This window comes from Drosophila teissieri, chromosome 3L (assembly GCF_016746235.2).
Source record: "Drosophila teissieri strain GT53w chromosome 3L, Prin_Dtei_1.1, whole genome shotgun sequence".
Classification (NCBI taxonomy): domain Eukaryota; kingdom Metazoa; phylum Arthropoda; class Insecta; order Diptera; family Drosophilidae; genus Drosophila; species Drosophila teissieri.
The window spans coordinates 1805314-1831631 of record NC_053031.1 but is presented as its reverse complement, the minus strand read 5'-3'; the positions used below and the strand labels follow the sequence as shown (position 1 = coordinate 1831631).

Sequence of the window (26318 nt, the reverse complement as noted above, 5' to 3'; positions counted from 1 at the left end):
GCCGGCGTCTGCTGCGCTGCTCGCGACTTTCGCACTTTTCGCGCTTATTTAATGGAAACTTGCTTTTAGAATCGCCACAGTATTCCGGGCAGCTTGGTGGTGTTTGTATCTAGTGCCGTTGAAATACTCCAAGTAAATCTCCTGAAAATATCAAAAGATCTCCAACTCAGTGCAGTGTTTTCTAACGGATACGATCTATTTTGTGTTTATTTTTAGCAAATATTTTCCTCGTTTCAAACGCATTTGAAGCAATAAATATAAAAACCAAGTACAAAATGGCAAACTTCGTGTGCTTCGTCGTCCTTTCGTTGGCTCTCTTCGCAAGTGTTGCTGTGGCGCGACCGGGATATGCCCTGGATTACTATGTGAGTTTTTGAGTGATTCAAACATAAAGTTTTAAAAAACATTAAAGTTACAAAAAAGTTACATCAAATCGAAAAAATCCTTTTTTAGAATCTTAAAGTTCTAGTTATTCCGATGAAGTTTCATTTAAAGTTAATTTTTAACATTATTGAACCCCACAATGTTATATCCCATTCTTAAACCTTAAACCCTTAATCTTAATCATTCTGTTCTTCAAACAGGATCATCCGAAATACGCCTTTAACTACGGAGTGGCTGATCACAGCACAGGCGATGTGAAGTCACAGCATGAGACGCGAGATGGAGATGTGGTCAAGGGTAAGTGGCCCACGGATGATCCGCAGATTGCGCATTTCTATATCTTTTAACTACAGGTCAGTACTCTCTGGTTGAGCCCGATGGTTCCATCCGCACTGTGGATTACACGGCGGACTCCATTCACGGCTTCAACGCCGTGGTGACCAAGTCTGGACCCACTGTGCACGCCCAGGCGGTGGTGGCCAGTCCCATTGTGGCCCACAAGCCCGTCCTGACCCACTACGAACCGCAGGTGGTGAAGCACGTGGCTCCAGTGGCCCATGCTCCTCTGGTTGTGGCCTCCCCGGCGCCTTATGGTGAGTAAAGAACGTTTGGGACAGCATATAGGTTGAGGACTTTAGAGAGGGGATTAGCAGCACCTTTATAGTTGGCCTTCACCTCTGGTGGCACCTCTTCTTTCCCCACTCCTCCATAGTCATCTTTCTTGGGGTTCCGCCCACCCATTTCCACGTGTTCTCTGCTCGCTCTTTCAGGCATGAACACATATCGCATGCTAAAGCTGTTCAGGCGGCATGCCAACTATCTGAACAATCAGTATCGCAAATTGCGCCCAGACGAAGACGACAACGGCTACGATGGTGATGATGATCTTGGTTTTGACGCTGATTACTATGCAGCCTACTGAACGTTCTGGGCTGTCTGAATAAGTTACCATAATTTCATTATAATCTCATCTCATTTCTAGCTTGGGTGGCAGTTGCATTGGCAATTTCATTCAATAAATTGCAATTAGTCTCGCATTTGTGGCCAGTCAAGCAGCTAAGCTGAATCATGGGCTGTAAAACTGGGCTGGAAATGTGTAACATCATATGGTTGACTAATCCGCGCCGACACGCCTCCTTAGTGGGTTACCTCATTTTGCTCCGATCGGAGCCAAAGATCTAGCTTTGTTTATGCACTTTCCGTCTCGAATTTCCCACACAGATTATGTCAGGTGCATCATCTTCCAAAAAACAAAAATAACAACAGCCACCGCAGCATATTTTTCACGAAAATTGCCGTTTCTTCTTCGGCCAATTTCCCTTCTCCCTTTGCTTCACAAGACTTTAGCATAATTTTCTCAATGTCGCAACGCTTTGGGCCTGGGAAATGAATACATGGTTGGATATTCATGTGAAAATGCATAATTGTTGTGGGTGCTGCGGTGCAATTTTAATTGAGAATTATCAGTGAAACGCACAGCAAAAGAAATCAGCAGCCAAAACAAAAGACTTAGGCAACGAACTTGCTTGCATGCAAAACGGCGACAAAAGTAAAATTTCAACAACAAAAAATCAGGCATAGGAAAACGAAGCAAAACAAAACGAAAACAACACCTGTGACCAATTGACTGACAAATTCGTGCACAAATAAATTATTTGCAAGGGGGCAAAGAAATGGCCAAAGAAACTGCCTCGGTCAGCATTGAATTGTTACCGTATTTATTTTGGCCAGTTGAGCTACTTGCCAACAATAGCAAACGGTTAACAGCTGTTACGGCAGTTTAGTTTTTTGTCGGTCATTATTACAACAGAGCGAAATAAATCTAAGCCAGTCTCCCCCTCGCACAAGCTAAAGTCTCTATATTTATTCGATCTTCAAGTGGCCAAGCACTATGCTCCGGCGGCAGCTGCACCCATCCACTACGACTACGATGATGGCTACTACAACCAGGGCCAGCAGTACGAGTACATCCCCCAGTACGACCAGTACAGCGGACACTACGGCCACTATGCGAGTCCCTATGCGGGCCACTACTAGGACGCACTCCGAGCTGCCCAGTGGATTCACTTCTTAGTTACTTAAGCCCGCTTAGCTGTACGCCTCCACCTGGAACCTCAATGGTTCCCTCAGTGTAGCTTGCGAAGGAATTCTGAGATCTACGCTGCGCGGTCGAACAAAAGGGAAACATCAAGGTTAATCTTACTTAAGTTATGCAACAAATTTGTAAAATAAAGATTCGAAAAAATGTTTAAGTGAAAGAATACACTTTGTGTTATGTTTTCTTTGGTGCTTCTGTTAGTTCCTTCAGACAAATTACAAAATATTTTAAGCATTTGTAATGTTTGAAAACCATTCACTTCTTTAACATACTGTATACTGCATACTATACATATATGTATATATGTTTGAATAATACTATTATGCGATTTATTTTTTTTATTTACAAATTCACACTTCAGTTCATTCAAAACTCATTCTTGTTCTTGTTTTGTTCCTTGGGCGGTTTAAAATTGAGCTCTACAATTTGTAATGAGCAGATGACTTTAAATAATTATTATGCATCTACCAGATTCCGCCTTCCATGTTGGCGTTACAATTTGCACTTTGCAAACTCTTTATTCAGATTGCACTACCCATTTGGGGAAGCTACAATCGATGTGTCTCATGGCCAATTGAACGCTCCTAAAGCTTTGCATTTCATTATCGCAAAAATATTACCTTTCAATGTTAAAAGTTGTCCGTTTCCGTTGAGGTTTTCTTCCAGCAAAAACAAGACTTTTTCACGGTCTGCAAATTTGTATCTTCAACTTACATAAGTTGTTTTTCGTGCTTGTATCTCGGTTTGTTTAGATAGCTCATTTCGCTGACTTAATTGGAGGCCCCAAAACTTCTCTTCCGGTGACTTTGGCTGACCCGCCAAACGGTCAATGTAGGAAAAGCTGAATAAGATAAGAAAAAGCTTTGGATTTTAGATAAAGCTGGGCTTGGAAAAACCTTTTATTTCATGGTTTTGAAACTCACTAAACTTGTTTTACCAAAAACCAAAGATTTACTTTGCATACTTCTGGGGCTAAGTTTCCCACGATCAAAAAGTTGTATCAACTTTTGCATGCCAAACGAAATGTAACACCCTGCAGTCATAAATGCCGTTAAAAATGCAGTTTATTGCCATTTTTATTTGATTTTTTATTAGTCAGCTATGAACACACGATTTGTAACACAGCAACGTATACTTAATATATCAGCGAAACATCACAGTCGCCTAACTGCATATCTCAGCTCTGATCTTGATAGCTGTTAATCTGTGTACATGGGACAACATAGAATTAACCAATCGGTTAATTAACAAATAAATTGAATTCGGATTCGATCTTAATAACTATTAATGGTTCTGACGACTTGTAATTGCCTCACACCAACGGACAGCTGCCTAGCACCACGCAATGCATTTTTCTAATATGTTTCCATCTCTGGCCGCCGGCAATTACACAACGGATGTGGATAGCTCGCCAAGTCAGCTGGAAGCGTCTTCTTAGTGGCCCGTCGTGTTTGTGGCCCAAGGTTACGGACCAAGAACTGGTATCGGCAAACATTTCTCGGTCCGCGCTGCTTTGCATAAAACGCAGATTAGCCCGCTGTATATATGCGAATGCGAGATTCAAGCCGGCTAAGTTATGGATTACATTTGCAGCGCACAAAGTATTGATATAATTTGTTCCAGTGTGATTGCATCAGAGTGCAGCTCTGAGTCGAGCTTGCCCAATCTTAAATCATTTGGGCGCATTAGGATTGAATTAAAATTGCTGGGATTGTGCGGGCTCCAATGAAAGTGACAATTAACAAACCAAAACTGAAGCTGTTAAATAAAAATTGTTTTTTGCCAGGCTTTTTGGACAGGCCGTCGTCGCCTGAATTTCCTCGAGAGGTCTGAGGCCCCAGAGCAAACGTCTGAACCCAACCCGGCCCGAGACGTCAAACCTCAATTATAGCCAAATAGCCAAACGCCAGCAGCAGCCTGGCCGACTCCTATGTATCAAACATATGGCCATATATATGGCACTACTGGTATATATATATACATATATGTGTACATATGTGCGGCACACAGGTTGCCAAAGTGGACAATTTAATGTGGCTGTCATGTTAAATGCCAAGCCAATAATTTAAGCCTCATTTTTCGTGGCTAAGAAATGCTTCAGCTGGGTGGCAAACAGTTCAAAGGAAATGGTGCACTTACAAATTGAAGCTAAAAAATGCTGAATAAGAATACAACAAAATGGGGCATAAGACAATAAAATGGGAGCACATCAGTTTGATGCGGTTTATTATAGCAACCACACATTTGGCACTTCATTGGTAGAGTATAATAATAAGGAAGAACATTAAGATCCACACTAACTTACTTTCAAGTCAATTTAAATCTATAAAACTGTTCAAAACGAGGACCATTAAAAATAAGGAAGAAGTAGAAAAAAGCCATAAACCTAGTTTCCAATTTTTATATTCTGTTGAACATAATAAATATCTTGGGCAAAGTCCAATTGCATTTCATTAACAGCCAATTTAAAATAATCGACCATGATTACTTCCGTCTGGTGGCCAAACAAACTAACTTATTAATTGAGCCCGATCACGTGCCCAACTCCCAGTTGATCGCCATCGATTCGACTTAGTTCACTCGAAGCGATTTGTGAAACCACAAATAAATCTATTTTGCAAACCCTCTTGAACCCTGTTTTGCAAACCGCAAATAATGTTTTCAATAAACAATGTATTTTTTGCTATGAGCCAGCTCAAAATTAAGCCATAAAAGTCTGCCGAGAGGTGAGCATCCGAAACCGGCCAAACTAAGAGCACTTTGGCATCTATTATTGACGTTGAAGCCTGTTTAGTGGCTGTTGCCTGAATAGTTGCCAAATTTAGCATTCAGGCATTACAAAACACCCAAGTAAGATGTAATACAAAACTACTTGTTGTTCGCTGGTTATTCTATTGATGCCCATTTGCGACCAGGTTGGCCGTAAAGATGCAAAACCACACGACCCTTTCAAAGTGATTGTTGTCGCTGGGACACGTTTTTAGTGTGTTTTTCGAACAATATTGCAAAATGAGTTATAAGCATATGTGTGCCAGTGTTTGTGTCATTGACTGATGGAGCAGCAAATCAGAACATTTGGTCTATAGGGTATACTTGGCAGTGCTCTGTAATGACAATATTCAAACGATCTCCATATATGTAAAAAAAATAGCTTATAGGCACAGCTCATAATCATTAAAGCCTCTTCTTGTAGTTTTCATCACTTACTTATAAAATAACATATCTCATGCACGTATATATCTTCCAAATAGTTTAAAACGAGCTTCATAATAATTTTCTGCATTATAATAAAATCACTCTGGACCATTTATACCCCCAATACCCATTACTTACAAGCAAGACCAGGCAGCTCCATTTGATGCGTCACTTTTACTATCAGCACTGAAAAATCTTCGCTAAGCTCGCAAAAGCAAAAATAAGCAGCCGCCAAGTAATAATACAGAATGAAGGCGCACATCGTTTGTCGATTTCTCAGTCCGCGTCTGGGATATATAGACGGGGATATGGCGGGGGCTGTGGTTATTATTGTTGTGGATTTTCGGATTTTGCAAGGCTGCCGATCGCTGATGCAGTTTTGCAGGCTGTTTTTGTGTTTTGTGCGATGTTTGAAACTAATTTGCGGTTGCAAGCCCGTTTTGTGTGTTCGAACTGCGAAGCCGGGTGCTCAAAGTGCGGCATCATGCCCTTTTGTCTGCTAGGTGAATCGTTATTATTGAATTGGATTCAGGGAACTGCTCGCAAAAGTTAATTAAATCACACAGAGCGCGACAGAGGAAGCATTGCAAAAGAGAATGATCTAATAGTCGGGCCCCCCGACTTATGGATATAGACACAGAGTTAGTTGTGCACACACGGAGTGGCATATAATTATGGGGCACCACGATGTTCGTGCGCAGAAGAATCCGAGTCACCGCGTTGACAATCTAAAATCCCAGACACATCTCATCTGCCTGCCGGCTGTCGTAAATAAACCCAAGAGCTCTCCACTCCAAACACTTCAGAGCAAGTGTGGCAGCCCAGCAAAGTGGTTCAGTTTTCAAGTGTTTGCCATTGATATTACGGCCTACACACATAGCAACTACAAACTATCAGCTAGCAACTGGCAACGGGCAACTGGCAACTTGCCACCAGCAACTTGCAACTTGCAACTCAAAAAAACAGCAAAAGTAAGTGGCCCTCTGTGGAAGGAAGTCGTTTGATTATTTTTTGGGGGGACCTCCTTAATTTCGGGACTTTCATTTCTCAAACATTCAGCCAAATGATGAAAAATCTTATTAAAACAAGCCCAGAAATCGGTAACAATTACTCATAGTTTTTCAATTTGCATAAGGCAAGGTTCAATAACATAAATTGCCAGCCATCAATATCGCTATTCAGATTCGCTTTTCACGTTCGACTCAGTTTTCAGTTGCCTCGGTAGCAGTTATTCCCCTTCGAATGGCCAAGGAAACCGAGACTTTCATATGCACAATTTCGGATCTCCATGAACTTAACTTTGCATCCAGATTTTTTTTGGCAACTTTGGCCGTTTTCCGCAATTGTCACATGCAATTGTCATTGCCATTGCTTGCGGCTCTGTTTTTCGATTATTTTTTTTGATTTCTTTTGGATTCGGGATTTATATTCGCCCGCTGCCCATTTGGAGCACATTATGTAAATTCGGTGCATTTAAAACGGGTTTCAGTTTTGTTGCCTCAGTTGCTCGCAACTTTTCTGCGATTCGTATCGCATCAGAGTGCTTTTCGGCCGCTTTTTCGCTGTCCTAGCCATGCATTTTAATTGGGAAGTGCAGCAACACGACTCTCGGCCAGGAAAGGCCATAAAAGGCCTGAGTTTTTGCGGCTTGGGAATGGGATGGTATGGGTATGGGCATCCAAGCCCGAATCCGTGCGGGGAACGGGAAGAAAGGCCCAGCCAAGTGTGCTCACGACTGCGGCCTTGAAAGCGGTCTTCTTCTGTACCCATGACATTATGCAATCCCCCGCTCGCGATCTCGATCTCGATTCCGATCTGCGTTTCGTAGAAGGGGAAGTGAGTGAACCAGGTCGCTGAATGTGGCCAGTGGCCAACAACCCGGGATGGCGGCTCAAAATGCGGAAGATGAAAAGCCAGATTATGAGCGTAATTGTCGTAGAATGTTGGCATCGTCTGGGCTTAATGGGTCCCCTAAACGGAAACACGACAAGCCCGACAAGATTATAAAAGTTTGTTTAACTCTTTTGGTGATAGGGATGTTAAGCTAGTGATTAAAGTTGAATTTGCCAGCCTTACAATTTAAAATGTTCTAAGCTGCTTACATACTAAATACATCTTCCTATAATATTTATATAACTGACTTTCCTGTTTTTTATAAAAATCTTACGTTTGGCTTGGCTTAATTTGTTGCGGAAATTATGATAGTAAAGGCGAAATTACTTGCTAGTTAAGCTTTTTAGATCGTGTTACTCTTCCTCGCAAATGATTCGTATTAAGTTACTGGTCCACTAGTGTTACCTCAACGAAATGGGTGATTTTTTCTACAGACCTTCCATTTGAGCCCCTTTCTAACTTAGACAACATTTGACGATTTTTTATTGGAGTTTTCAACTGCTTTCTCCCATTATTCACGCCCCTTTGTGCATTTCTCCAGCCAACGAGGCTGCCATTTCATCTTTCCCCTGTGGCAATTAAACGAAGTTCGCAATAAGTTCCAGCATTTGAAACCCAACGGCAGCTCGGCGCAGCATTGGCGACGACATTGGCTATGATTGCTATAAAGATAGCAACAAATAGCATTGGCTAAGGTTATATATCTGGGCACGACGAGTGGGGACATAGATATAGCCTCCGATCTCGAGTGTCGGCGGATAGCGTTGAGCAATGTTATGTGCGACTGGCACCCGCATAACTGATGCTGGAGCTGGAAATGGTCAGGAGAGGGGAGCTTAATGGGGACCAGGGAGTGCAAGGGGTACAGGGGGTCCACTCGGTGGCAGTTCATTATGTAAACAAAGCAAGGAAAACAAGAAATCTGGCCACAAATCAATAGAAAACGTATGTGTTTTTATTTTTTTCGCATCAGCTTGGCACGGCCTGGCTTCCGACCGACCGACTGGCAAACCGACTGACTGACCGAGTGCGGCTGTCTGTGCCTGTTTGTCTGTGGATCTGGATCCCCATCTGGATCTGGTGGTGGACCCGTGGATGTGTCGCTCGATCTGGAATTGGACCGGGCCCGTCCCGAACCCCAAGTCGGTCCAGATATGAATAAACATTCGCCGCATGTTTGTCGGGCCTAATGGAGCGCGTGTGTTAAGGAGGCTGTTCCATTAAAGAAATGGTAAAATGGAAACGAAAATGCTTTGTCGTCCGATATTTCTCTTTCGCCATTTCGTTTTCATTTTATTACATTGCAATTAGCCAGTCAAAAGAAACAAGTTGTCCTGGTTCAGCCTGTTTATTTCCTTCGACCAGAGATCTGTTTATTTCCTTCGACCAGAGATCTGGAATTTTCCCCAGTGCATTTGGCATTTGGCATTTCCAAGGCGGAGATGGGCCGGCAAAACGTGCCCTAACTCACCGTAGATTATCGGTTCGATTCTGTGAATTATGGAAGTCAGCCACCCAGCCGACCCCACAATTAACGACAGTTTGGACGGGCCCAGCTTGGGCGCCAAGACTCGTGGCCCAGAGGGATCCAGCATCCCGCCATCCAGCCAGCCAGGTTAATCTAGTTAGCTACGATTGCGCAAGCCAACGGGGCGTATGCGTACTGCAGCCCATGGCCAATCAAAAGCTGGAGCAGCGGCCTAATTAGACAATTTCTTTATTACCAGTGGAGAATCCAAGACTGCGCGAAAAAAGATATTTAAAAAAAGGATAAAGAAGACTAATTTTTGTTCATACAAAACGGAGGCAGATATTTATGCTGAGTATTTAGTAAAGTGATAATGCGTTAATCATAAAAAAGACTTATTTTACGCATCATTCATGAAAGTCCCATTATGTTTTCAAGTACTATTTTCAATCATGGTTGTACTACTATTGTAAGGGAACTGAAAACATTCTTCTTGGAACTTTTGGGTATCATTTTTTGCCGGTGATTGGCGGCAATGGCTTGGCAGCCTTTCACAAAGACCCCGAGGCAATTACAGCTGTAACCAATGAAAAGGGCATTGGTTTTTATGAACCGAGCATCCGAGTGGGAAGACCAGGAACAAAACTGGGCAGAGGCGATGGCGATGGCGATGGCGATGACTATGGCGTCACCTGCTGTTCAAATCTTTGCATTGCCAGTGAAACGTGCCGCAAACAGGCAAAAAGGAAAAACAGTTAAGCATCATGATGCAAGAGAAAGAAAGTTGCCACTCGCGGCTCATAAACGGCAATCTCCTCGAAGACATGGCCAAGCCCATGGACCGGGGTGGATTGGGGCACAAAAAGGGTCCAGGTGCCAGCTCTGGGTCAGAGCAATCCAATCGGGCGGCCAGTCACGTTAGGGCATGTTAGCCAACCGTCGGAGATCGCCAAGATCCATAATGTGCATATTGCCGTTGGTTCGGCAATGCCTTTGTCTTTATCGACTGCTCGCTTTTTGACACTAAATTGCCTTGACTAAGTCGCTGGCCCCTAACGAAGTGTGAAAGATGCTGGTCTTTGATTCGCCTTGATTGCCCAACTTGTGGCATGCACCACCAGTCCAACAGTCCAGCAGTCCACCAGTCCAGCGTCCAATCCACACCAGCGTTTTTGGCTGCTGTGCACCGTGAAGATGTAGTTAACAACGTGACTATGTAATCAGCATCGCTCCAGCCGCTAGGAAGTGGCTGCTCCGAGCTTTCAACTGCTGCCGTAACAGCAAAGTGCAAATGATTTTCACCCCGACCACTCCTCCGGGGCCAATCTCCGGTCAGCACCCGGGCGCCCACTCTTCTCGGCCACTTCGTTATGTTTCTAATCAAATTAATTTCGGCAGCAGCTCATGCCCACGTGTCCGGTCAGCATGGCATATGGATGGGGTTTGGGCTTCGTGGTCCTCTGGCTGCTGCAGATTGCGCATACGCAGCGTGGACCGGCTGGGTACATCGAGTTTTACAGCGATTACGGCAAAAATCATGACGAGGAAAGGGTGAGTCTGGCATCTGTTTCACAACAACGCGAATGGAGTTTAATAAAAGCTTGATGATATTAAATTAATACAGTAATTCAAATATTCTCGCTTTTTTATTGGTTGGCTTAGCCCAAAATAAGTTTCTTCTACCACTGATTTGCACCTTTTCAGTGTACTTGATTTATTTGCACTAGTTTGCATTGGAGTGTGTGTTTGTCTACCACCTCATCAGATCTGTTAAATATCCTAATAAGCACGGCAAATATTATTTTCTGTGCTAGAAATATCGTTCAACTTTTAAGAGACACAAATAGGCGAATAATAATGTTTCTATCCTCTTTCCAGCTGCACTACTCGCATCAGTACCACATCTCCGACGTGGCCAGTCGGGTGCACATCCTGCACCGAGAGCAGCGCCATGGGGACTACGTCTCCGGGTCGTATGCCCACCTGGAGCCCAGTGGACACGTTCGCAGTGTGCACTACGAGGTGCGGGGAGCCAACCGGGGATTCAAGGCCGTGGTTGAGCAGCGAACCGGGAACAGTCGGGTGCACCAGGCGCTGGAATTCCGGAGCAGGCAACCGATCCGGGCTCTGGCAATCGCCGAGCCTGTGGCTTTTGTGATTTAAGGCGTCCAGCGGCGTGAAACCGGCCCGTAAAAGTAACAAGCGACAAGCGAATTATTTGTCTTGCCTTACGCAGCCGTAAATTGCAAAATGTTTAATTGTCTTTCAATGACTTCGCTGACTTGTTAAGTGAATTTCGTATTTGAAATTTAAATTGATTTCGGGAGGGGCCCATAAAATGTAAGCGAACAATTTTATTAAACTTAAAATGTAAATATTTTGGGGCGATAATTCAAGCCAAGCGGAATGAATGAATAAAATTATTTCCCTTTTGTTGTCGTTGACAAACAAACAACTAGATGCAAACGAATTTCGCTTGTTATCGTTGAGCTGCTTTTGTTCAAAGAAATTTATGGCTACCCTTAGCATCGCTATTATCTACAAACCAATCTTGAGGTCTTTTAGCTTGAGTAATTGTTTGAGCCAACGAAAAAACGGCATTAAATTAAACACTTAGCGAATTAGCTACTACCGATGTTAGCTCACTTCTCAAGCAGCCAAATATGAATTTCATGCTTAATTATAATAAATTAACCGTCTCTATATATGGTTGACTAAACCCGTCGTCAAACCGAAACTGGGTTAACGACACCTATACAAAGTCGGGAGCCAGGCATAAATCAAATATTTTGGGCTGCAGCAGAAGAATGATTGTATTTTTGTTAGCATTACGAGCTAATTATATTGTTTCCATTGCTGCCGCTGACGTCCCGTGGTCAGGGTCTTAAGACGCCGCTCTGTGATCACTGATCAGCTTAAATGATGGCCCAGAAGCCGCCGCCGTTCAGCGACACCGCTAATTGCAACGGCTAATTGCCGTATGTTTTGTTGGCACTGCTTTTTGTGCCCAGTTTTGAGTGCCTGCGGCTACAAAAAGTCGTTCAAGAAAGCTCCAATCAGTGGTGGGTCCGTTAATCCGTTTGACAGCTCACCTTGTCCGGCTTGCCCTTTTTGCTGACCCCTGGGAGCAATTAAAAGGCAATTTAGGCGCCATCCTCCGCGGGTAAGCGGGATTACGCTCTCGAATGTCTCCCTTTAACTTTTCACCTCTCATCTTGCGCAGCCACATTTCCCCAAGTTATCTCACATGCATCTGTCAAGTTCGTCGCCTAAGTCTTTTGTTTGCGGCGTTGCATAATGACGTTTGTTTAACTAACTCTCACTTAGAGTTTTATTTACCGACGGTTGGGTTGCCAAATAGTTTTATTAGTGTCAAGTTCGTCGCCTAAGTCTTTTGATTTTTGAAAACAATATTTTTTTTATGTGCACAGCTGTTTGCTAATTCATTAATTGCAATTAGTCTTTTGATTGTCCATCTCGAGCTAGTTACTCAATATTTAATTTCGATCATGTGGCTTACTTTACTTTTATGTTCAGTTTTTGCCCGCCAGTAATTACTTTTATTAGTCTTCTCAATCTAACACAATTTCCCACTTAAAGTTCGTTCTCTAAGTCTTTTGATTCTTCGTAAAATGGTTAATTTCAATTACTATGTCCTACATAGCTGCCCATATGAAGTTCCAAGTTTCTTAATTTCGATTTCGTTTTATTATGGGATGTTTAATTTTATTAATAGTTATTTACAACATTGTGGGCAAGTCTTAAAGGTAATGTTCGCTTAAATGTTTGCTTGTTTTTCAGCAGCTAGCCGTCGATGGCGCCCGCTCAACTGGTCTGCAACGAGTTTTGCTCCTGCTGCAGCTTCTTCAGCGCCTTCTTCTCCTGCTCCATGTGCAGCTGGAGGAGCTTCTTCTGCTTGTTGTGTTTCTTCAGATGGGCGCTCTTCTCGTGTGCCAGCTTGTAATTGGCAATTGTTGTGGGCTGCTGCGTGCTCGTAGATGTTGTCGACGATGCGGCAGTTGTGGTGCTGTCTGCAGATGGAAGTGGTGCCGGTGTGGTGGTGGTGGTAGTGGTGGTGATGGTGGCTGTTGAGGTGCTGGAAGTGGTGCTTGTCGTGGAGGAACTGAGAGCCTGAGACCGCGACTGCGCCTGCTCCTCATCGAGCCGCTTCTCGAGCTCCGCCTGCCATTCCAAGGCCTTCTCCTCCACCGGCAACTGCTGCAACTGCAACGAGATGATGCATGCGATTATGACATGGACATGAATGTGGATGTGGACGTGGATGTGGATGTGGATGGGGCAAGATGATTGTGAAAGGGATAGTGAGCGGCATGTTTGCGATGCGGGGGTGTTTGACTGGATCGGGCTGAAAGGCATTGCAATTTACAGTGTCAAAAGCGGGGTTCGTGTCTGAGGTGTCTGGCTTTAATCTCTTGTACAATTATATATAGGTAGTTCTAAATGCATATCGGGTATCGGCTGCTCAATAGCGCAGATATCGCTTGCGACTCTCGTATTGCCTTACATAGTTCCAGGGGTACGCGTACTTGGCCTTCTCGTAGGCCTTGTACTTCTTCGTCTTCGCGTTGTATTTGCCCTGCAGCTTGTCGGGCACAATAGCCGTATACTGGATGCCCACTCCGGGCACGTACTGGGCGGCCAGTCCCGGCACGGAGGTCACTCCTCCGCTGTAGTTGTTGCTGGCCAGCTGGCCGTAGTTGTTGCCCTTGGGCGGCAGGTTGTTGTAGTTGGGCGGCGCATAGGGTCCGGCGGGAATCGCCCATGTTCTTGGTCTCGAAGGCGGTGGCAATACGAAGCTGAGTTAAATAAATAGTAATATTTAATATTTGTTAATTATCATTTAAGTAATAAATGTTGTTTATAATTGTTTTGCTCAAAAGCATTAAAATGACTTGTGATGATTTGCATAAAAGGCCTGTTAAAAACGGTTATTTATTGCAGTTGGGAAATCTTGCAACTCAAATCTATTAATAATGCAAGGTGTATGATAGTCCTATAAATATTCAAGTGTAATATAATATCACCGATGCCAATTTATTTTCTCTACATCTGGCCGAAAGCGAAAATCCGAAAATACCAGGAATTCAATTTATTTATATAAACAATTCATACAAAATGGCAGATTGACCCTTGCAGCTAGTTTTACTGGTTATTGATCTCTGCGAAACCCGTTTGCACTTACACATAGGGATTGGGGTTGGGTACGTCATCGCTCTGGTCCTCCCAGACGGGCGCTGGATCCCGGTATGGCTTCCTCGGTGGCTGCGGCGTGGTGCGCGGCGGAGGTGGTGCTATCGGTCCTGTGTTGGTGCCCCAGTCCACCCGAATGGCCAGCGTCGGGAGGCTGAAGCTGGCGACTGTGGCGACTAGCAGCAGGCAAGGAGTGAGCTGGAAAACGAGTTTGGGTTCGGATGAGTGTGGGAATCCTCGCCAGAAAGTGCTTTGCATTGTTGTGTTTGGCAAATTGGTACACGATTCCGCGCCTGATATCAGTTAGAACCGACCTGATCGAGATTAACCGATTCGAGATTCAAAACAAATGTCATAAAACCTGCTTTGCCTTATCATCGCAACGCAACCTCGAATCGATGATCAATTAAAATCGCTTTATTTAGTCGCATGGCAAATTGGACACAGACTCAGCCAAATCAATTTCAATTTGAGGCAAAACAAACAGTTCGCACTTGAACTCAAATCGAAATCGAAATCGAGTGTGTATAACTCGAATGTAATAACAATAATTACATAAAGAAAATGCCCCTCGCCGCCACTTCTCTTGTTAATAAAACAATGTCAAGTGTTAAATTGCTGCAGGTGCTTGAGTTTTTGTTTGACAAAAAAGGTGATCGAATATTCAAAGAAATTACTTACTTTATTGTTTGCTGATTGCCTTGCACTTTGCTCACATGTTTGGCCTATGAATCGCAGTTACCCATAAATATGTATGACGACTGTTTGTTGGGTTAATTGAATTACCCGCTCAAATAATAGATTTATTGTTGATTAATTACATTCAGTTCAAGTTTTTTCCACTCATTCCCTCTGTCGCTTGACACTTTTTATGCGATTCTCAAATCGATTACAATGCACAACGCTGCAGAATGCGGCATTATTTATGGTTAGATCTGTTTTCCCCCAGCCTTTCGCATTGATTGCCGAGTGTTTGCCTAACTAATGAGCCTCGAGGAAGTGTGTGCTCCAGCTCAAGACAGCCGCCGAACGCACCCAACCCCAACCCCAACCTCAATCCCAATCCCAAACCAAATCCGAAGCCATGCCGGCAATATAATATGGGGCTAAACCTTTGAGGCCAAGTTTGGTCATTAGTTACCTCACGGCATGGAGTTATGGCCCGGCTGGGAGGATAGGCATCTGGCTACAAATTTGTCAGCACAGTAAACGCCAAAAATGGATTCGATAACGCTGATGTATGGATACCATATGGCTCGGCTCAGGACAACGCGCACTTCGCTTTTATTGACCAATTTGAGGGGCTGCGATTCTTGTCGCGACTACCAATCGATCTATTTCGGTTTTTTAGCTTTTTCCCATGATTGACAATACAATTGATTAATTGTGAGCTAATTGGAAAAGTACACAGCCACAATAGAGTGGCTCGTAGTTCTTAGTAAACTGGTTTTATGTTAAAGTGCACTATTTTAAACCACAATTTCCGATGTGTTTATTATTAATCTTACCAATTGCATCATTTATTACTTTAATTTTAAATCAACAAACTGCGAGATGTCATAACATCAGAGTGACAGTTCGACCTATTGAGCAATTCTTCGGGGTGCAATCGCTGGTCCATAAATTGCACGTTTGACAACAACATAACCCCAATGCGGGATCGTGAGGTGGCTAATTCCAGCAATTATGTACCACACTTGCCCCGAAGAGGCGGCGGTTAAGCTGTCGGCGGGCTCGGCTATCCCCCGTTTTGGCTAATTGATTGACAATTTTGCATTGACAAGCACTTATTTGCTATGCACAATGCATATTGGCATGAGCCGCCGCCGCCGCCGGTTGCAGCAATACCTGTCCGCCGATCGGCGCTGTCATCGCTTTTGTGCAATCATAAAAACACGCAGAAATCAAGGCCAGCATTAACGATAGCTGCTCCGTACATGCCAAGTTTTTGCCTGCTATCCTAAATCAATGGTGGAGGTTGTCATAAAAATAAGGTGAAGCGAAACGAGTCCCGAAAGCAAATTACGGCTATCGCGTTTATATAAGAAGATGTTAGATTGCTACTGTCGAACACTTTCCATTGCAAACTCCGATTTGTATGCGAACTGGTATTAAATGCACTCTGACTCCCATTTATGCTAATACTTAAGAGTATTAGCTCACACTAAGTCCCCACTAATAGAGTACTGCTTATCCTTATAAAACATGTATCTCGCGACATTTACGACTCTTTTGTTTCTATTCGGTGCCTGCCCCATCATGGTGTTCAAAGGCATAGTTCCGAGACAGAAATCAAAGCGGCGCGGACAACTATTTCGATTCAGCCAGATCTCAACACGTTTTGCTCCGTTTTGAAAACCTTTTAATGGCTCCAGTTTGACAAGACCTGTTATTAGGCGGCATGAGAAGCCATAAACTCGGATTTGTGTAACAATGGGCGCCCTGCCGGCAGTGTCACTTCCGACAGACAAAATAGCGCTGACCCTGAACTTGAGTGGATCGCAGTTGGTGGATGGCAAAAACACCAAACACCATCGAGATCTGAGATTTTGGCTGGCTGTTCTCGGTCTTGTTCTTGGCCACTTAATGGCTCGCAACTGCGCAGTCGGTTGAATGAACCCCGTAATGGGGACTCTCCTTTGGGTCGTAACTCCGTTTTACGAATTTACGAATACCGGGCACTCCTCTGCGATCCAAAGCGATCTTGATCTGGTAATCGCACTCGTAATGGTAATGAGCAGCAGCCGCCCGCGGGCGTACCGAGGTTCTGCTCACTAATTAAAAACAATCAATAAAGGCTAAGTAAACGCCGCTCCACACGGCCGGCACTGCACCGCATTATCATTATCTTTGATTAACGCAGTTTAGACCGAAAATAATCATTTATTATCATGCTGACTTGGGCTGCAGTTATGTTTGGTGTGCAGCGCGCTTTGTTCCAGCCTGAAATTAAGTGCTTAGACAAAATATTTTGCGAAATTTGTGCAGCCAAAACAAAAAAAGGCAGCTCGTGCTTATGTTTTTTTGGGTCAAGCTTGAATTTAATTTAATGTGGCCAAAATAAAAGAAAAGCCTCCTTAGCCAGCTGACTGTGGCTTATTCGGCTGCACTAGATAAATCGTTCGAGATCTCGGTTTTTTATAGTTATTGTAAATCTCTTTTATTACACAACATTATCGAAAAGGCGAAACAAAGTTTAACGCTTGCAATTGGCGCGTTCAAATTGTAATTCGATAATAAGTATGCCATAATCATTTTTAAAACGCCCTAATTGAAATAATTCATATTGGCTTATGGGGGTACCCCTCATGAGTGGTTAGATATGCCTGGTTTTCCAGTGTTAGTGGTTCGTGCGGGCCAAAACATTGCAGTTTAATTATGAATACGGGCCATATGTTTTCCAGTTACCATTTGTGAATTGCACTTTTTGCAATGCGGGCGTGAGGCGAAAGCCCCGAAAACAATAATGATAAATGGTTATTCCCTAAGCTTGGAAATCGTGTCAAGAGTGGGTGATGAAAGTAAGTCAATGATATAGCGACTGTACATGCGCAATTACCGAAGTCCGATTAATGAAAGCGAAGGAGAGATGCGAAAACAAAGATCATTCATCAATCAAAGTGAATTGAAAATATTCACAAGGCGATGGGTGGCACACAATGAACTGTCTTCGAAGAAAAGAGATCTTGAGCGGATTACTCCAGTTATGGCAATGCTATCAAGTCACACAATCAATTATGCTCTTCGGCCTGTTATTCAGATTTTGAAAAGGTCATGAGAAGATAATCAAGCGATCACGATTGGAAGTCGATTAACGAAATAAGATGATAATTTATTACAAAATGATGGTGCCATGGAGTGGAGCGAAATAGCCGCTTTACATAATGAAACAAACAAAACGTTTACGACTGTACAAAAAGGCATTTTTCGTTTTACTTCCTTGTTACTAACTTATATGTATGCCAAATTAACAGATTCTGCTGGATTTTCAAAGCATAAACTTTGCCTAGTCACGTCCATAAAGTAACATCCTTTTCTCTTAGGAGCTTAGTCTATGAGATCTTATTCTTCTTTAAGACGTATGTATAATTAAATGCCTTGAAATACAACATTTGCTAGACTGGTTGATCCCCACAATAGCTACTCCTCGTGTAGGGTTTTCCAAGCATAAACTTGGCTTAGTCATAGCGAGTAAGTAACATCCGCTAAAAGCACTTAGTACTACTATTATTCCCAACAAACTGGAAATGCCAGATGAGATCAGTTATAGTACTTTATCAATCGGGGCGAGGTGGGTGTTATCCACCCGCCGTTGGCGTGAAAATATCATCCATAAATCTGGCTGCCAGATACCGCGCCGTAGGTGATCATTAAATTTACATCTTAATGGCTTCTGGTGCAGAACGAGAGAAGACATCCGGCAGATCACTGAACTGGCTCCAACTACGGTGGCCAAGTGCTTAAGTAGCCAAGTGGCCAAGTGGCCAAGTAGCCGAGCGTCCAAGTGACCTTCACTCCAAGTCGAGAATCATAAATAGAGGACTTAAGAATGACTTCATCTGCCCGATGTCGAACAGCCGAAGCGTGTCACGTAATTAGCCCCAGCATTTTTTACAACGCGCTCTCATTTGCATATTAAGCACGGGCCTAGCCTCCGATTCAGGTTCGGAATGAGATTCAGTTTCAGTTCTAGTTGAAGTTGTCGACTTGTCGTTCTTCCAGATACAAATCCATCTTCATCAGCTCGGATTGGATTGTCTTGTACGAGTGGATTGGAGAGGAGGGGCGAGTGGAGTGGAGGTTCAAGGCCCGGCAAATTGTCGCTTGTTCAGTGCAATGGCAGTGCCTAACCATCCATCAATTAAGCAAAGTAACCTTGATAAATCGCAGAACGAATAGCAGCCCTCTGAAACCCCCCAAAAGAGCCGAAAAGCGCATTTAGGAGGCTAGGTAGCGTTAAATTTGAACATGGCTCTTTGACGCCAAATCATTATTTCGTGGTTAGAGTTTCGTTTTACTTTTTGGCTGCGCTCGTTTGTCACAAGCACCCAAACTCGTTTCCATTTGTATGTTTCTGCCAGCTTATAAGCATTTGTTCGACTTATTTTGTTATTTTGTCTGGCTGCCATTAGATTCGGTTTTCAGTGCATTGCTACACAGCATTCACAATGTACCGGGTGTGCAAAAGGCAAATGGAGGTGAAGTACCGAAAACAATATTCGATTCAAGCTTCCTCATCAGTCTGAAGTGTGCACAGCGAGAAAATACTTACTACTGTTAGCTTGTCTTCTTTTAACGGGGTCTTTCTTTTATTCTGATTTGATTTTACTTTAAAAGATACTTTAAGTTATCACATTTTAACTTGATTAACATTACATATAGACTTTTGAGCCACTTTCAGGCACTATTGTTTGAGTTTTCATATGCCTTTTAGTACCCCTATAATAAATAAGTTATTTATTGAATATTAACCATATAATATAAAAATATTTAATAGTAAATTATTTATTTTCTCTGCTCAACTCTGCCGATATTTCGCCATAACCTTGTGCTAGGAGATCGGCACACGAGCTTTTTGATCTGTCTGTTCGGTGGCAGATGTGTCTTGAGTTATGATGGGTGATTGGCAGCGATTTGTCTTGGTTTCGGTGAAGGTGCCTGCCAGACGCATTATCGATCGGATTTTGAGGCTCCTTCGCCGAGTGTTTCTGGTTTCGAAATATAGAATGTCTAGTATCGGTTTACAAAATGAAGAGGCTAAGTGATTTTGAAGTGGTTTGAAGAGCGCTTAGGAATCGACAGATTTGAGATATGCAAGAGAATATCTGCGCAGCTTTCTCTCCCTTCTAAAATTAAGTTTCCCATGCCAAAAACAAATATTTCGCATTAGTGAAATCTCTTAATTTGCATACTTTCCCAGGCAGACAAATAGACGGCAATAAAAGCAAGATGATTATGCACTTTGATTAATTGCCACAATGTTCCCATGCTATTTCAGGCATCAGATTTCAGAGAAGTTCAGCCCAAGTCAAGTCCATATCCATAACAAAAGAATAATAAACAATAATCGATGGCCAAAAAAATGATTGGCAAATCGCATAACCAAAATTTTTAAGCAAACCAGACGTGGGAGTCAATCAGCCGCGCGAACGGAAAAAATATTAATAAATAAGTAGACATCATGTTGATTTCAATTACGCTGCCAAATTGCGCATTTTGAACCTGCTCAATGGGGTTAATGAAATTTCAGTTCTTTTCATAAGTAAATTTCTTGTTTTTCTCTTCAACTTCAAGCCTGACCATGGTGCGTAGGTGGATTCTATTTGCACAACGGGCATTGTTCTCCATCGGATTTCTTCCCAGCCAAACTGACGGAGCACAGCAAACTTGACCTTTTTCCACGTTCAGTACTGAGATGCTGTATTTGCTGATGCTGATTTCACCCAACATGCAAGGGGCGTGGTCGGCTTTTAATTAACACGAAAAATGGGCAAATTAAATACTCGTACTTTGATCGCAAATAAACTCGATAGGTGACTCGAGAAGCATTTACAGAAGCTGAATCTCGAAATTTGCGCAATACATTTGATACTCGGATAGACTTGGCTTCTGAACTAGATTCGAAGATTTTCAAGGAGGTATGTCAATGATCCGTGTCATAAAAATTTTAATTGGATTTTTAATTTGAGAATTTATTTTAGCTGGTAATACTTCAAATGCAATGTGTTCTCTGTATTGGACCATTAAAAGTTTGGTTAAGGAATAAAATTAGTTATGGTAATATGATCAATCTTATTTGGCACACTTGTGAGACCATTTGTAACTTCATATCGGAGCAGAGAATGCTAAAGTTCGTTCAACCCAAAGGTATTGCCCATTTGGACAATGGTATCACTGGGAGATCTGCCCAAGTCTGGCCAAGTCATTCATTTTGGACATTCCGAAGTGGCTGCCAGATTTTGTGGGCCAGAGATCTGCATCATCGTAAATATGTCCCAGGGAATGCTCGAGGGCACCACATTTTTGGCAGTTCGGCTTTTCTGGCTTTTTCGCTGGCCAGCTGATTGACTTCATCGCGATAGCAGGAGCTCATTGAATTTCTGGCATTATGGGCGGTTGGGTTTCGCAAAGAAAAATGGAAAAACTCGTAAAGACCGAACAAAAACCTTCGAGACGTAATAACTTGCATTTTGAGTAGGGCACTTAATGCGTCTCGTTTTTTCCTTTTTTTTTTTTGGTTTTCTCGATTTTAAGTCGGACTAAGCTGGGCGCTAATCATAAATCTCAACGCAACAGCAAGTCAGACGCCTAATCAACGGTTACGAACCCAAAAGTTAATGCCTGTCAGGCGGTTAAGTGTCTTGAACTTTTGGCCAGGAATGTTGTGAAAATGGAAAAATAAATAAATCGAAACGAATCGAATCCGAACTGAGTTAAATCAATTCCAGCCCAAACAATGGCCCGGTGGTCAAAACAATGGGTGAGTTGTGTGTTCAGGAGGTCAATGTGCTACCGTTAGCGTTGAAAATGATTTCGAAGCGTGGCCAAAGTAGCATTTGATTGTTTTGTAAACAAACCGAAATCGGCCGATAATTTGTATAATTTGTGCTTTGTTTGCATGCTGCATAAAATCAGCATTAGGGCGTGCATGCTGTATGATTTGTCAATCCCACAACCCATAATCTGAATCACAATGTAAAATGCTAGCTGACTGATAGCCAGCCCAGTCCGAACGAGTGTCGAAAGAGATAGTAATATAATATTTAAATTATAATTCCAAGATAGCGCAACAGCTGTGAACGCATCTCCATTTCGCTTGAGGAAGTCATTTAAATTAACAAATTGCATATTAATATAATTATGCTCGGCTGCGGGCTCTTTGTCTGTGGCAAATTGCCAAAAACAGAATTATAAAAATAATCGAACACGTTAATTACTTAAATGATGTTGCACAAATATTGTTTTTGCCCGACGTATTTTGACAATTAATGACGCTGATTTCACTCTGAGCAGCGCAGAGCGTTTTCATTTCCGGTGAGACATCAGCTCGCTGCTTAATAAGCGTGCAAACATGAGTCCCAAAACAAACTTGCCACAAAACAATGCGTACGGGTACGAAGTGAATAAGAATCACTCGAATCGACATTCAACCGCACTCACATGGCCCATTGTGGGTCAATGCCTTTGTCAACTGCAATTGCTGTGTGCAGAAAGAGTGGTTTTTGAGCTTTTTGCCCTTGAGGCTGCAGCCAAGATTATGGGAATTATGATTTCATATTGAACAAAACGCTGTCACAAGTTTTAAAGTTCTATGTTCTCGGAAATATATAATTTCCTACATACCTGAAGGAAGTTTCGATGTATTCATAAACCCGAAACATTTCATCATTGCTTACTTATGTTAAAGGAATGTTCGTGCTGCACTCTTATTTCTTCTTAAAAATAACCCGAGCATTTTTATACTCGAATTAAATATATTTATATTTCCCATCTCATAAGGTAAGGTCCAATGACACGAATGCCTGGGATCGGAATGCTCATGCGTTGATGCGAAATTTATGCAGTTGCTGAGAGTGTGTGTCAATTTCGTTGGGCGATCGTGCTCGCGGCTTAATTATTCCAAAAATTATGTGAGAGCAAACACAGAAGTCGAGAAATGCATAAATACCTGCATTGATTACCCCCAAAACAACACGAGTCGATCGAATGGCGAGATGCACGTGTTTAAACCCAATTACGCAGCGGAAATCGCCTTAAAATTAACAATGCATGAGAGTACTGGTACTTACCATTTTGTGTCGATTGTGTATGGTCAAATGAAACCCGAAACTTCTAAGTCGCTTAGCTGCAAATATATTAGTTGAATTACTGAAGGGTATATCTCTAGGTTTTCACTACACCAAAAAATATGTTGCATTTTATGTATAATATATAGAAAATCCAATTTGTTCGATTTTTACTACAATCACTGGAGTTGCACTTGAAGTTTTTGCATAGCCTTTTGAGCACGGAAAGTTGCTCCACCGTCCTCCACAAGCAGATTTGTTATTAATTTAAAGCGATCAACTGGTCAGCCTCAGTCAGAAATGAGAAATCAGAAATCAGAAATCAGAAGTCACCTCCATTACCGACAGTCGACTGTTGCCTATATACACCCGGGTATATAGTAATTGTAGACGAGTCTGGCATATCGAATGCCGTGTGGGACAATATCAAATCAGATTTAAGGTAAATATCAAATGGAATGGGCCGCGCTCATTACGCAATCGCCACACTTAGTTGGACCCTAGTGAGCGGTTACTTTTGGCGGTGATTGTGTTCGCGATGACGCTGACTTTTGGCGTCTCAATTACCAGTGTCCGTGGCAACATTTGGCTTTCTGGCGGAGATCGAGATCGAGATTGAAATCGAGATTCGTTCCACACATGGCCGCCCTGATAAGAGGGTATGTGTTTCAATCCGAGGGGGAGTAGAGCACGATTCGTGGCGCATGCGTAAGCGTTGGAACCAATTCAAATGACCAAATGACCATTTACCATTTTCTTGAAAATCTTAGGTACGTTTAATTTTCAATTGCCTTTGGCTTGGCGTGGTGGCGGCTCTCAGCCTTTTTGGCCGCAAAGTGTCGCAAAGTTTGCCCGAATACGAGCCACATGCCACGCATTTTAAGTGCCGTCCAAGTCCCAGCTATTTGCGATCGTAAATATCCGAGGAAGAAGGCGTGCCAGTATGCACTGTCCGGCCAAAAACAAACGCCGGCCCATGTCACGGCTAACAGTGGAAACGTGACTATGTTTAGACGGACTCCAAGATTTTAGGCGTCAAAACTGGAGGCACTGGAGGCCACCAGCTCAGCGGTACGGTAGAATCTCTGGCTGGCCCAAAACCCGTTCCGAGCTGTAATGAGCCCACCGATCAGGTGACCTTAGTTATTTGCTCTGCGGCCAATTTAAGGAACCGTGATATGTGCATAAATTAAGCATTTAACTTTTATAGAGCCGACAAACTTGTCGGGGAAGATGCTACGTCTGGTCTTGAAAAATGCAAAACCAATTTGCGCAAATTAACAAGGTTTTATAATCATTGGCAACACCCAACTTCAAGTACCCACAATTATCCGCCGCGGAGTCTGAGAAAAGCAGAAAACATTTCCGGCACATTAAACGCAAAAACTATACGGGGATAAAGCAAAACTAAATGTCAGTTGGCTGCCCGTGATAATAACAATAATAATTTGCTGCCTGTTCAAAACTCATTTTCAAGTTGCTGCATTTAAAGAGGCCAAAAGCGTTTTTAACTTTTTCCCTTCCTTTTATTTTACTTTATTTTATTTAGTTTATTGAGTTTGGCTTGGGAGAAAAGTCATGGGCGAGGTTTAATTTATGGCAGGCTCGGGAAACAGATTTTTCTTTAGATTGCTTTTGCATATTTTCTTGTTTTTTTTTGGCTATTTTGACAAATGCCTTAAAGTGTTTGGTGCGTGCAAAACGGCGGAACGCCTTCAATTTTATTTATCTTTGTGGAATTGATTTATTTATTTGCATAAATTTAACACGCCTGCGACAGCAGCTGCGCAGCCTGCAGGCTATAAATTGTCTGCATTGCAGCACGCAAGTTCGTTGCCTGAGTCTTTTGTTTCTGTCGCTGATTTTAACGATCCTTTTATGTTTATGTTTATTTTTACTTTTACGTTTCTTTGTATCTTGGCTTCTTGCACTTGGTCAGAATTTCACAACACACGTTTATATTTAGCATTCATCAGATGACACTGCACATACTTTGCCGCTGCTGGTATCTGAAGGATATAGTATATTATACTGTTTATCTGCTGTGGGTATCTCGATATCGAACCGCTGTTTCTGCGCTAAAGCATGACAAAACTCATTGAAGACACGGGCCACACTGAAAGCAGCGAATGTGGTAGCATCAGCACAAAGTCTCCGTCTCCCGATTTGTCGGCCTCCGCTGGTCATCATCTGGTTTGCGAATCAGCCAGACGGCTTCGAGCCAGGCCCGAACTCGCTAAGCCGAGCCCGAACTCCAACTCGGCTGCTTTTCGCTTTGTTTTCTATTTTCAGGCGTGTTTTTCAACGCTTTTTGCCTTTTCGTTTTTGCCAGCCAGTTTTCATTTTCATATGTGGCCCAGGCAACATGTTGCTAGGGCCGTTTCCGGTATTAAATTCTTGAAACATGTTGCCAAGCTGGGGATACAAAAATAAATAAATTCAATCGCTTAATTGTAACTACTACTTTTAAGCTTTCAACTTTTAAGAACAAATAGATATGTGACTCGACTCTGCTTTAGCCATAAGCGCATTAAATTAGCTATGAATGGTATCTGGACGGACTCATGATTTCGCAATTCATCTAGGCAAATATTTTCTTAAACTAGAATTACTTTTGAGAACGGTGTTAACTATTAACGTTGGTGTGGGCTTGAAATAATATGTTTAACGCCAATGTATTTCTGATTTTGACGGGAGCATAATTAAATATTCCGACATATGCCAATAAATAAAGCCGGCTAATTTATTTCGCTTCCGTTTTTTATTTCAATGACCGAACAGCTCGCTTGTAATTCAGCTGAACAAATATTTTGCTGTTCGTAATACATCATCAATAAATTATTAATGACTTGTTTAACTTAGAAATATTTAATGCATTTAGTAATGCTAATTTCATTCATCAGACCGACTTGATTTGTTTACGAATTCTGAATGTTTAATTTAATTACAATTAAAAATACAATACATTTATTTTTGTCAAAGTGGTAAAATCAAAATGATTTTTATGGGCACATTAAAGATGATGATATTGTCATTGTGATTTGAAAGTGCATTAAATTCCTTAGGAACTCTGTACACTCTCGACTTTGGAAGCGACTTTACCTATTTGTAGGCCTACTTGTGTGGGGGCATCCATGACCTCCTTCAACAAATCACCTGCTGATAACACACACTGAACCACAACGGAGTGTGACACTACAGAGAGCGATTACGTGAGCGACATTGAAATTGGATACAGCATGATATATAGTCGGAGGCGGCTGAGCTCTTTACGCATGTGCTG

At 42.5% G+C, this 26318-nt stretch overlaps 3 protein-coding genes across 5 annotated transcripts; 2 read left to right on the top strand and 1 right to left on the bottom strand.

Annotated features, from left to right (window-relative positions):
• Positions 1 to 80: 80 nt before the first annotated feature.
• On the top strand, positions 81 to 2611 carry LOC122618537 (larval cuticle protein A2B). The gene is made up of 5 exons (XM_043795042.1): positions 81 to 132; positions 217 to 365; positions 585 to 681; positions 738 to 977; positions 2264 to 2611. Exons 2-5 carry the CDS (start codon positions 276 to 278, stop codon positions 2419 to 2421), a joined length of 585 nt encoding a protein of 194 aa, XP_043650977.1. The 5' UTR covers positions 81 to 132; positions 217 to 275; the 3' UTR covers positions 2422 to 2611.
• Positions 2612 to 10442: 7831 nt separating this feature from the next.
• LOC122617584 (cuticle protein 7) lies at positions 10443 to 11496 on the top strand. The gene is made up of 2 exons (XM_043793500.1): positions 10443 to 10589; positions 10917 to 11496. The coding sequence occupies exons 1-2, from the start codon at positions 10443 to 10445 to the stop codon at positions 11199 to 11201; spliced, it is 432 nt and encodes a 143-aa protein (XP_043649435.1). The 3' UTR covers positions 11202 to 11496.
• Positions 11497 to 12756: 1260 nt separating this feature from the next.
• Positions 12757 to 25163, bottom strand: LOC122616434 (transcription elongation regulator 1). Of its 3 annotated transcripts, none has more exons than XM_043791882.1 (5): positions 25028 to 25163; positions 23039 to 23094; positions 14242 to 14447; positions 13564 to 13855; positions 12757 to 13262 (listed from the first exon to the last, which is right to left on the bottom strand). In XM_043791882.1, the coding sequence occupies exons 2-5, from the start codon at positions 23039 to 23041 to the stop codon at positions 12864 to 12866; spliced, it is 900 nt and encodes a 299-aa protein (XP_043647817.1). In that variant the 5' UTR covers positions 23042 to 23094; positions 25028 to 25163; the 3' UTR covers positions 12757 to 12863. The 3 variants fall into 3 exon arrangements, with proteins under 3 accessions (XP_043647817.1, XP_043647818.1, XP_043647819.1); XM_043791883.1 differs by lacking the exon at positions 25028 to 25163 and adding an exon at positions 24934 to 24952; XM_043791884.1 differs by lacking the exon at positions 25028 to 25163 and adding an exon at positions 23210 to 23228.
• Between the last annotated feature and the right edge of the window lie 1155 nt (positions 25164 to 26318).